This window comes from Pyrgilauda ruficollis, unplaced genomic scaffold (genome assembly GCF_017590135.1).
Source record: "Pyrgilauda ruficollis isolate IOZ18807 unplaced genomic scaffold, ASM1759013v1 scaffold18, whole genome shotgun sequence".
NCBI lineage: Eukaryota > Metazoa > Chordata > Aves > Passeriformes > Passeridae > Pyrgilauda > Pyrgilauda ruficollis.
Window position 1 is genome coordinate 8,140,736 of NW_024516984.1, and position 12,077 is coordinate 8,152,812.

The following is a 12,077-nucleotide window of genomic DNA, read 5'->3' on the forward strand; positions in this document are numbered from 1 at the left end:
AATCCCTTCCCTGCTATTCCCTCTGCAGTTTCATCGCTTATGTGTTTCTCCTGTCATTTGCCCTTACAATTTTTTATCTGATTATCAAATATCTGGCAAAGAAGTACTTGGCAGGATTTAGAGCTCTTCAGTCGCCTGATGACCGCAGAGCTGATGGCATAATGAGAGGCTCCCAGCCGTGCTGTCCCTGAAAAGCCTCGATACCACTCACGTTCTTTTTGCCCCGTATTTCTCCACCCGTGAAACTTGGTGGGCTCCACACATGATTTGGAAAAGGGACAAAACACAACTCATTTGTCCTCTTCATGTACAGCTTCGGCTTAAACCTCGTCTGCAAGCTCAGCGCAAGGAAGAAATAAAAAATAAAAAAGAAAAAACCAAAACCAAAACCAAGAATCACAAGGAGCTCTCGGAAGCCCTCTCTTTTTGCCTACTTGTTGCAGGGGCTAGCAGGTGTAGCAGCAACCTGCTCGGGAGCCTGCGGGGCGGGCAGCGCCGAGGCGGGGCAGGGCACGGAGCCACCTCCGCCCCCCGGGCATCGCGGGGGCTCCGGCCCAGCCTGCGCGCTCCCGGCTCGCCCCGCCCCGGGCCGCGCGCGCCCCCGACCAGCGGGGGGAACCTTTTCCCGGGAGCAGACGGCACACGGAGACCTCCCCGGGAGCGAGCGAGCGGGCGAAGGCGGCTGCTCCCGAGGGACGAGCCCGCCCAGGCGCGGCGGCCGCGGGCGCAGCCCCAGCCCCTCCCAGGGGCGCGCACCTGCCCCGCGGCAGCGGCGCGGCCACACCGGGGGCGGACCGCGGGGCTGCGGCTGGGCTGGGCGCGGGCGGCCGGCCGGCGGAGCGCTCGCAGTCGCGGGGAACGCCGGGGCTGTCGGTCGGGCGGCGGGCGGGAAGGGAAGAAAAGGCAAGGCAGGCGGAGCAGGGAAGGGAGCGGAAGGCGGGCGAGAGGCGGCGGCGGCGCCGCGCTCGCCCCGCTGCCCTGGATGACGGGCGGCCGGTTCGACTTCGACGATGGCGGCACCTACTGCGGCGGCTGGGAGGACGGGAAAGCCCACGGGCACGGCATTTGCACGGGGCCCAAGGGGCAGGGCGAGTATGCCGGCTCCTGGTCCCACGGCTTCGAGGTGGCGGGCGGCTACACCTGGCCCAGCGGCAACACCTACCTGGGCTACTGGGCGCAGGGCAAGCGCCACGGGCTGGGCGTGGAGACGAAGGGCAGGTGGATGTACCGCGGCGAGTGGTCTCACGGTTTCAAGGGGCGCTACGGGGTGCGGCAGAGCCTCAGCACGCCGGCCCGCTACGAGGGCACCTGGAGCAACGGGCTGCAGGACGGATACGGCGTGGAGACCTACGGGGACGGAGGTGGGCGCCGGCGGGGGGCGCCCCGCGCGCGGCGGCGCCGGGGGGCGGGCGGGAATGGGGGTGGGGGGGCGCGCGCCTGCGTGGGCGCGCCGCGGGAAGGGCCCCTCCTTCCAGCCCCGCGACCTCGTCGCTGCTCTGACACCGGGGTCGCTTCTGCTGTCCCTGCCCGGGGCCGAGCGCCTTTCCCGGCGCCGTTCGCTCGGCGCCCCCGAGGCCCCGCTGGCGGCCGGGGAGCGCCACAGGTGCCTGGCGCCCGCCCCGCCCCGCTCTGTGAGGAGCCGCCTGGCCCCGGCTGCGCTCCGAGCGCGCTGAGCTGTCCGGGCTCAGCGCTTTCTCCCGGCCAGCTGGTAGAAATCCGCATTACGGCCGCCTGCAGACGGCTTTCCTTTCTCCCCGCCGAGGCGGCTCCCAGGCTCCCTGCCCGAGGTAGCGATGGCCGGGTTGCCGCCCCTGGCTCGGGGAGCGAACGAGGCGGGCGAGCCCCGGCACCTCACCCCCTGCGCAGCGCGTTCGTGCGGGAACGGCAGGAACTTGTTATAATGGAGCCCTTGTGTCGCGCTGATGTGCGGGCTTTGTGCGCTCGATGCGCCCGGCTTGTAAACAAGAGGCTGGAGCTAATGGAGTGGGGACGCAGCTTGCGTGAAATCAATGAAACTTGGGTCCACCCTCATATAATAACTCCTGTTTTTACTGAAATAAGGGATGGTTTCAAGCATCCTGCTCAAAGCAGCAGGTGGGCGGTGCAGTCGCGCAGCCCTGCCTCTCACACCGTTCCCCACGGCAAAGCCAGTGTCCCAGGGCTGAGCTTGAGGTTGGGCGTGCGGAGCGGCCGCGGCGATCCGCCCTCTGCTGAAGTCGGGAGCGGTCGAGTCAGGGTTCAGTGAGGTTAACCAGGGCTGGAGCTTACTTGAGTGCTCACTTACAGTTCTTGTACTTCTGTCACTTCATGCTCTGCATGATAAATAAGTCTGATACTCTTTAATTCAGCCTTTGTTGGTGTAATGTCATCAGCCTCGCTGGAAGTGCCCCCTGCAACTTCTGCAGAGTTGCTCTTCAGCTAGGGAGCGGGTTTGGTCTCTTGTAACAGGAGGAAAAACGGGTCTCAGATTTAGGACTAGAGAGTTGCTGGGATTTTTTTTCCGAAATGCTGTTTGCTTCAGCGTTCAGAAACATGTCCAATTAGCAGGCAGGTAATAGAATTTACCAAAATCAGAGGTACTGTTCACATTACGTGACTAAAGGACTAACCCATGTATCAGCTCTCAACTGATGCTTTTGATGGTTTCTTCAAGGAATTTTGTCACATCATCTCTGGTCGAACTTTCAGGAGAATGGGTATTTTTGTATTATGCAGAAGATGAGATATTTGCGGTTGGGCTCCTATTTTTTCTTTTCCAAAGTAGAAAATATAGCAAGTTGGTAAGATTCAGTTCCTTCAGACAATGAAATGGGCAGTGGGTTTTGTACCTTGCTAGCCCCTAGTTTAGAGATATTTGTAGCTCACCAGAAATTGTTTCCTGGTGTGGAAAGTTCTGATATTCAAAGGCAGCTATGTTTGTGGATAAACTAAAAAAACTAAAACAAAAAAAAAAAAAAAAAAAAAAACACCCCACCAAAATCAAAGTATGGAAGAGATCAGAATGTCAATTTCTCTTTCATTGCACAATGCACTTTTCAACTTTTATTATATTTGTTTTGGCTAAATACAAACAGTGGCCTTCTTTTTTTTCCTCCCTACCCTTCTGGAAAAGTAAATTGCCATTCCAGTAAATCTTCTAGAAAATATTTTCTCAAAATAAAGTTGGTTTTATCCTTTTTTCTTTAGGCTTCTTGTGTCTTTTTAAAAAATCCTAATATAGTACTGGTTATTGGAGGTAAATTCTCTCAATATTTAGACTTGGAACAACATATGAAGGATCCAGTTCACACTGTTAGCTGAAATCTGTTGTCATGACTCCAGTCTTTTGCATGTTGCAGCTCATACGAACAGAGGGTGTGAAGTCCCATTGATTTTAATGAAAGTACTCATGAATGAAGCAGAGCAGTACGTCATAGATGTTTGCAGATGTGCTTTTGTTTTCATGCTCTGGGAACAATAGATGTATTTGCCCACCAGAACAACATCTGAAATGGGTTTATAAGGAAACCAGATGTACACATGTATCTTTAACATAATTTAAAACAGTTGCAGGAAAGCTCTCTCTTCATGAATACCAGAGAATACCAGTGTAGAGAAATAACTCATTAGACTATGCCAACTGCCAGTTTATTTTCAAACCCACTATAATCCAGGCCTCTTTGCTGCTAGCTTTTTGTTTGGCTTTTTTAGTATATCCCCAGTATGTTGCTTTAAAGTGTATTGGTGATATTATGATATGTCATTGAAGGAGGGAAAAGGAAAATAAGCATTGACAGTGTTCCTCAGTTTTTGCATACAACACTTTTTGTGACATGAGTAATATATGTCGTGCTGAGTTTAGATGCTTAAAAGTGTCACTCAGTCAAATCTCTGAGGAAAGCCCTGTGAATTATAAACCGTGATACTTCATTCATTGCATGTGATTACATTGGGCTTTTCAGTGGCCCATCTATCTGTCCCCTGCAGCAATCTGGATTTTTGTGCCCCCTTTAAACACCCTAGGTTTTGTTAATCTGTGTGAAGATGCTAAACTTACCAGAGGAGTGATTGTGGCTTAATTTGAAACTTCAGTATATCTAAATTGGTTCTTTATGGTAATTCCAACAACAGCAAAAACCAATTGCATGTTGTCATTCCACAAAGGGAGATCAGGGGAAAAAGCACCCTGAAGCAAAGGTCATATATGCTCATTGATTTCTGAGAGGTGTTTTTTCTAGGTCTACGCTTATTTAGCATTTGAGTGAGAAAAGCATGTAAAAGTCTTAATGCAGCAACAACTTTTTTAAACCACAGAATATCAAAGTAAAGGGTAAGAGCAAGTGGAGTAGTTAAAGTCTCAGTTTTTTTCACAGTGTAGTTTTAAATTTTAGCTGCAAGTGGGCAATGACATTTACAGCTGTAAGATGCACCAAGGGTGTTTTAGAAGGGATGGCACGCTGTAACTAAGGAAACAGATTATGAAATTATATCTTAGAGCAACTTGCCAACAAAAAGAAAAGGAAAAAAAATGCACTTTCTTGTAGCTCTCAGACTCAAAATATGAACACCTTTTCAAGAGAACCAGTTAAACACCAGATGGATGGTCAGCAGTTGTGGCTGACTGTTTCTTCATTTACAAAGGATAGCAAGCCTAGCTTTGGAAAAATTAGTGCTAAACAATGTTACTATTTTATGGTCAAATACAGTTTTAAATTGTGTTGGTAATTACAGTGTTAATAAAAATTTTAATAATTGATCTTTAGAGGAACTGCTTTGAATAGTCAACTACTGTCGTAAAAGGTGAAACAGAACGTGGTGTGTTTGTTGATATAAAGTTCCTGTTTATCTAGAGAGATATGTAAATACTGCATACATTTTCATCTTCATATATGGGAAAATCTTTATCATCATGTGTTATATCATACATTTTTGTTTTTAGTTATATTGCAATATTGACATGTCTTGCTTATTTAAAGATTTCTAAAAATTTTTTAATAAGGTGATGCAGTTAAAGTCTGATATAGTCAGTCAAATTACTGGTTCTTGTATCTACATTCTGGACACTGCTCTCCATATGTCATTAAAATAATTTTCCTTTAAAATGTGAGTTGAAAAACCAAGGAAAATGAGTTGGCTTTTTAGCATTAGTATCAGAAGCATTTCTACTAACTGATCTGTAATGATAGAAATGATAAGAGTCACTTGCTACACTGCATAAAACTCAGCCGAAATATCTATTACTTTTTAAAGACAAAATGAATTTGAATCTTTCATTTTCTTTTTTACTATTTTCTTCTTAGAAGAAGCTGGCATTGATTTTATTACCCCAATTGAAAGGAAAATTGGACTAGTGAATAGCAGCACATTAATTGTTCTTGTTTTAATGCCCTTACGGGCAGCAGCAAACACTTCCCTTCTTTCTAGAGTAGTGAAAAATACAAGTCCTAAATTAAGTATTTTTGAACTTTCCATTAAACACATTCATTAATTAAAATAGTAGGAAGAAAAAGAGGCTGACCTTTCATACTTCTTTAAAATTCTGTACTGAAATAGTTGATTGTGCTTCAAGTCTGATGTTGTAAGCAGCATGGATAGCCATAATTGTGAGATGCTGCTCTAATGTAATATTGTGGTATAATCAAAATTAGACTTAGATTTATTATTTCAAAATTAAATTAACTAGCACAGAACAATAAAGGGGTTATAATATGTAGCAATAAGTGTATGTAGCCAGATTCTTAGTTCCAGCATATCATTACAGATCCCAGAAATAATTAGGGACAAAATGAAGTAATTTGTGCTCATAGAATATTAATGTATTTCCAGGAATTTTCTGTTTAATAAAACAAAAAAGATTAGATTGTGGCTGTATATTTGCAGTATTTACAGAACATGTCATACCAGTGCTCTGTGCTCATGTTTCTATTTGTTCTTCCCCATATGCTGAGTTTTTTAAAATAATCATGTTCCTAGATTCAGCACCCTTACAACCAGTGCAGTAGTAGGTATCCAGGATACAGGGAATGAGAAAGAAACTAAGAAAGTTATTTGTTTGTGTCAGCAGCCATCTGTTAAAAACCTTCCACTTGGTAGAATTTTCTACCAACATGAAGTTGTTAGTTTTGGAACCTATCTAGTATTATATAATAGCGAAAACAGACTTAACAAATTTAGTTGTGTGCTAACACTGAAATACAAGTTAGCAGAAGAGGTAAAGAGTAAGGCAGGGCTTGATAGATGGTGGACACGTACACAACCAAACCAGTATGTATATCTGGAAGAGATTGAATCTCAAAGCAAATGAATCTTGGATCTACATCTTTAACTGCTGGTACTTCACAAATATTTTCACAAAAATTGTGTCAATCACTGAATTTGACATTTGATATTTACTTCTCTGAATAGTTAATAGGTGCTCCAATTGAAGGAGAAAATTTAAAACTTAAAAAAACTTTTTAAAACTTTAAAAAAAATTAGAAATTACTTATTCATCCCTCTGTAAAAATATTCAAAGTATCTTTTAAAAAAGAAAACTAAATACTCAGCACTAGGTGGGTGAGCGAATCATTTTGAGGAGCTTAAAGTAGTTTAATGAGAATGAGAGTGAAATTACATCACCAAATAAGTTATCTTCTACTTGCTGGTTGCGGTATCCATGCAGCCTTCCTTTGGAGCCTCTGGTACAAATGGCCTTCAGAAAGCAGACACTGGCAAGTGTCAAAATGAAAATGCCTTTCGAGACTACAAGAAGAAAAATTGCTGTTGTAATCTGATAAAAGTGGGGTTTGGCTCCAGTGAAACTTTGCATGGCCATCCATGACTTTTCATACCGTATACCATATTCCCTCCTTACATTGCTGTTTGAAACTTTTTCCAAGAGTAGTTACAATTAAATGTTTGCTAGAATGTTGTGCAGTATTGTGTTACTGCCTTGCCTTTCTTACATACTGCAGAACAAATGAAAGGCAAAAAAAGGGCTAAAGAATTCGTGCTTTTGATCGCTCTGTCCGAACATAGTGCAGAATGCAAGGGCATATTTATGTACTGGGGATACCAGAAAGTGTTAGTATGAAGAGTTCATGAAGAAAAAGGGGTCCTAAGGTTTTGTTCATTTATTCAAATCCGCACAAAAATTTTAAAAGATTTAATTTTACAATGGAGGTTTATGACAGTGGATCCAAAAGCCCATCTGTGGCCAATCTGTCAAATAACTCCTGACAAGGAGAGGTCTGTAGTCACCTTAAACCCACAATAACAGAATGGTTACTTCTCCTACTTGCTCTTTCTGTGGGCAGCTGGGCACAAGAGCTGTAAGTGTCCTGCTCTCTCCCTTATCAGCTGTCTACATATAATGTGTCTCTGTTTTTGCTGGTCACCTTCCTATCAGTCCACCTTAAAAATTGTTGAGGGTGTCCTGCTTTAGAAATTTCTCTCAATTTTTTTCCCCTGAACAGATCCATTAAAAAATGCTTATGGTTATAATTACTGTCTCTTAGTTACCAAAATAAATCAGCTGTGAAAGTGAAGGATTTGCTTCAAAATAATTTGTAAGAAAAACAAGTAACAAAAGTAGTTTATCTGTGTCGTGTGCATCTCTTCTTACCAAAATCAGAGCTGACAATGTAGTGTTGCCTGTATCATATTGGATGGAGAGGGCTAGGTCTTCTACAGCTTCCTAAATTTAACTTCTTGTTACTTTAAAAGGTACCTACCAGGGGCAGTGGACAGGAGGGATGAGACATGGATATGGTGTACGTCAGAGTGTACCCTATGGCATGGCCACTGTGATCCGTTCACCTCTCCGAACATCTCTGGCGTCACTTCGAAGTGAGCAGAGCAATGGCACTGTTCTGCATGACGTCACTTCAGACAGTCCTGCTGGAACAAGAGGAGGATTTGTGCTCAATTTTCACAGTGATGCAGAAGCCATGGGCATTAAGAAAAAAGGAGGCTTATTCAGAAGAGGATCCCTTCTTGGTAGTATAAAACTTAGAAAATCGGAGTCTAGGTCATCAATATCTAGCAAACGGAGCTCTGTAAGGAGCGATGCTGCTATGAGCAGGATTAGTTCTAGTGACGCCAACTCTACGATTAGTTTTGGAGATGGTGACTGTGATTATAGCCCTCTGGAAGACCATGTTGATGCTACCACTACAGAAGCCTACATGGGTGAATGGAAGAATGACAAGCGCAGCGGTTTTGGTATCAGTGAGCGTTCAAATGGTATGAAATACGAAGGAGAGTGGCTGAATAACAGGAGGCATGGATATGGATGTACCATGTTTCCAGATGGCACCAAAGAAGAGGGAAAGTACAAAAATAACATTTTGGTCCGTGGAATAAGAAAACAACTTATACCAATACGAAACACAAAAACTAGAGAAAAGGTGGATAGAGCAATAGAGGGTGCACAGCGAGCAGCTGCCATGGCAAGAACCAAAGTGGAAATTGCAACCTCAAGGTAAGTTATCAAATGGAAGGTTGTAAACCTTTGGGGTAGTGAGCACTTGCTCACCTCTCAGTTTCATGTGTGTAGCTCTGTTGACTTTAGTGGCATTATGCATATGGAACTTAGAACTTCAGCTCATTTGAGTAAAGAGTTTGTGTTTGTTACTTAATGTACTGTAAAAGTAAATTTCCATTCTTGATATATTTCTGCTTTCTCTCAAGAGCTGCTGCATTATGGCTTTAAACCTGTTCGGAAAATAAAACCGGTGAGGAATGTAGTGAATTATTTGGGGCATATGAGGTAAAGTTTTAATATTTTCCATAACTGTGCTCCAGTTATGCTTATTGTATTGCTGATTTTTTTGGTAGCATCTGAAACTCACTGAAGTTGCCCATTTGACAATGGGCATCTTCAGATTCATCTCTTTTTCTGCGAAACTGTGATGGGAACAGCCTAAGAATAATGGTCAAGAATGTTGTGCTTAGAGGCTGTTGATTTGGTTGCCAGGGCAGTATCTGCCAAAAGTATTCTTTATGAGGACTCTTCCATTTTGGAGCGTGCTTCTCCTTAACTCATCTGATCATACGACCACCACATGAAATAGTGGTGGTCAGCTTCTGCCTGTGCCTCTGCTGAATGTTTGAGATGGGAGAAGTGTATGGGTATTGGTAGTGGAGGAAAGTGTCATTTTCACTTTCAACTGCTAACCAACAACCAAGCAAAGTTTCTTGAAATGGAATTGTTACAAATTAAATAAGTGCAGACAATTTTAATTGATTTTATTGTTAAGTTTGAGAGCCCTTTAAAAAGCTATTTCATTTTTATTGCCTTCCAGTAAGTTTCTGTGGCGGTTTCTCTATTGGTGGCTTTGGTTTCCTCAGGCAGGTTTTCTTGAAATATGCTTTGAATAAAAAAAAGAGTCCAGAATGTACATGAAAGAAAATCTTCATGCTATTTTAGAAAGAGGATGTCACATTACTCTTTGAGCTGAACAACTGACTCCTAATTTAGTGTGGTCACTAGTGTGTCCCCAGTGACTACCCTTTTCCTGACTGTCATAAGAAATACAGAAAATACAAAAAAACTGCTTAAGTGGGAGAGTTTGTATATATAAAATGCTCATAGCAAGAAGTAGTTGAGACACTAAGATGAAGAATGTAGCATACCATTAAAGGACTTTTCTGAGAACTGGTCATGTAAGTAACTAAAGGGTCGCATATACTTGGTTACTTCTATAAATATATGTAAGGCATTATATGACAGCATACCATATTAGTAAGGCAGATCAGTAATACCTAACTTTAAGAAAGTGCTGGATCCCATTCATGTTCTGTCAGTACATAATAAGCCCTAGTTTAATAATAAAATAGGTGGGATGTATGGAAAGGGGGTGTCACTCCTTTGAGTCTGTATAAAGCTATTAAAAAAGCTGTTGTCTCAGACCATTACATTCTAAGGCACAGTGCGTTCACTTCCTCTTCAAGAAGTGTCTCTGAAGTGTTTTGTTTGCTTTTCCTTCCCTTTGATATTTAGGTGAAGGACAGAGTTCAAATTTCTTCTTTTGGAACAATTCATCAAAACAATGTTGATTTCTTGAAATTCCGTTTTTGAAAGTGCAATAGAAGGATTCAGTTGTAGTGCAGCTGTGACCAGGGGCAATCTCTGCCTTTGGCTTCTCAGCCAAAAATCTCTCTGAAACACTCCCATGACAGCAGGATAGGCAGCGAGACCGCAGATTCAGGTGTTCTCTCTTTTTAGTAGCCACTGCACCAACTGTACTGGCACTGATTCAAAGGCCAAGAGACCTGACACCAAGCTGGGCAACATCAGGCATGAAGATAATATTAATTTCACTTCTGAGGGCATGTTGGACTCCCCTAATAAGAATGGCAAGACCTTTCCTATCTCACAAATTTTCAGAGTTGTTTTGTGTATCTACCCATAGGAGCAAGGCCATGGACACTGGTGAACTAAAGAACTGTCTTACCAAACTGTCTTTACCAAGTTTTTACCAAACTGATATATTAATAATAGAATAATTCTTTGGACTGTAGCATTCTTGCAATGTCTTCCTATATGAATATGAGGATGGTGGTCTTGTGTGTTTCCCAACAATTACTACTGCACAAAAAAGTCTAGAAGTGCCTTCTGTGGTTTCTCTAGTGTGTAATAAATACAAAGGTGGTTCTGCCCATACGGCATAACCTCACTGCACAGCAGCCTTCTCTGTTTCAGACTGGACAGATGTCACCATCACTGTGTGCTTGATGTAGATTTCCATTCCATTAGTTGAAGAACTCACTAGACAGACCTTTTCTCACCCCAAAAACCAGCAAACCAAAGAGCTAGAAATCCTTACTCTCATCCAGAAACCTTCCTTTCCAACGCAGCTTGGAGTTGTTTGCTGTTCTTCCTGCATTGTTTATTCCCAGAATATTTGTTCAGCCAAATGGAAACAGACCATACTCCTTTTCATAGCTCCCTGCTGGTCATGACAGGCTTGGCTGGTAGTTTGACCTGTGACAGATGTCCATACAGTCTTCAATGAGACCAACCACTGTTTTGCTTTATATTCCCAATGTCTTTTTATTTCTAAAAGTCATCTTCAGTAATCTGCGTAATCTTCCCTTGTGTAAAGTGGCAGTTTTGTACAGACAGGAAAATATAAAAGTTGGGATCAGTAGTGCTTCTCTGAACTTGAATTTACGTTGTCTCTCCTGATTTAGCTTTTGGGTTTTTGATGTATTTGTACTGAGGTGCTTTGAAAATTAGAGCAGCATTTCTCAAAAGATAGCAGATTGCAACATTGTGTGATGTATAAAAAGCTGCTGTATCAGGAAAATAATTACTAGCTTCTACTACACAGATGTGTATTCAAAACAGATTAGAAATTAGCGGTTAATAAAAATTCTTTTAAAATTACAGTGCAGATTAATAGATTTGATTATGTATTAGTTTTACCAGCTGTATTTAAGGAAAAATGTTTTGGCATAAATACAAAAATCAGAGAATTTGAGAAACTTCAAAAGTATGCTCATAACTTTCCCCTTTCAAAGCTTTTAAGGTACCTTTTTTTAAATATCGTTATTATAGGGAGTAATTAATTCAAATTCATCTTTAATGCGTTGTACTAAAAGCAGTCAGGTTTACATGCCTTATTTGGGGTCCTCCTGTCTAAGAGGAGAAGCTGCTTTCCAGAAATGTTTGTTTCTTCTTTATACATATGAAGTGCTTTAAATGCTGGGAGATGTATGTTTGGAGGAGCCTTTTGGAAGCTACTGAAAAGCCCCATGTGTTGACTCAACAAGAGTCGAGTCAAGTGGAAACTCATTTTGAGGATATAATGTAATTCTCACTGTAGGGATTTTGAACTTCCTTTTCATCACTGTCATATGTCTCATTCAAAGGAGATATCCCTCTGCAGATCAATATAAACTGGAATTACATTAGAGCACTTCTTTCCTAGTATGAAAATTACTTAAGTTCTCATTATACTGTATTATATGAATTTTGTTGTCATTAATACTTATGTACAGTATAAAACTATTGTTTCTGGAATTCATTTTCAGCATTTGAACATAAACTTACCTTATAATACTCAGTGTCACTGGGTGTTTTTAAAATACATCAGTCCTGTAAGTAAACATGA

General features: G+C 42.5%; 1 protein-coding gene across 5 annotated transcripts in view; it reads left to right on the forward strand.

The window, feature by feature from the left end:
* Window positions 1–800: 800 nt before the first annotated feature.
* Window positions 801–12,077, forward strand: part of JPH1 (junctophilin 1) — an 82,759-nt gene continuing 71,482 nt past the window's right edge. For all 5 annotated transcript variants that reach the window (XM_041464540.1, XM_041464539.1, XM_041464541.1 and 2 more), the window contains exons 1-2: window positions 801–1,361; window positions 7,684–8,440. In XM_041464540.1, the coding sequence (XP_041320474.1) occupies window positions 983–1,361; window positions 7,684–8,440 (1,136 nt within the window). In that variant the 5' untranslated portion in view covers window positions 801–982. The remainder of the gene's footprint in view (window positions 1,362–7,683; window positions 8,441–12,077) is intronic.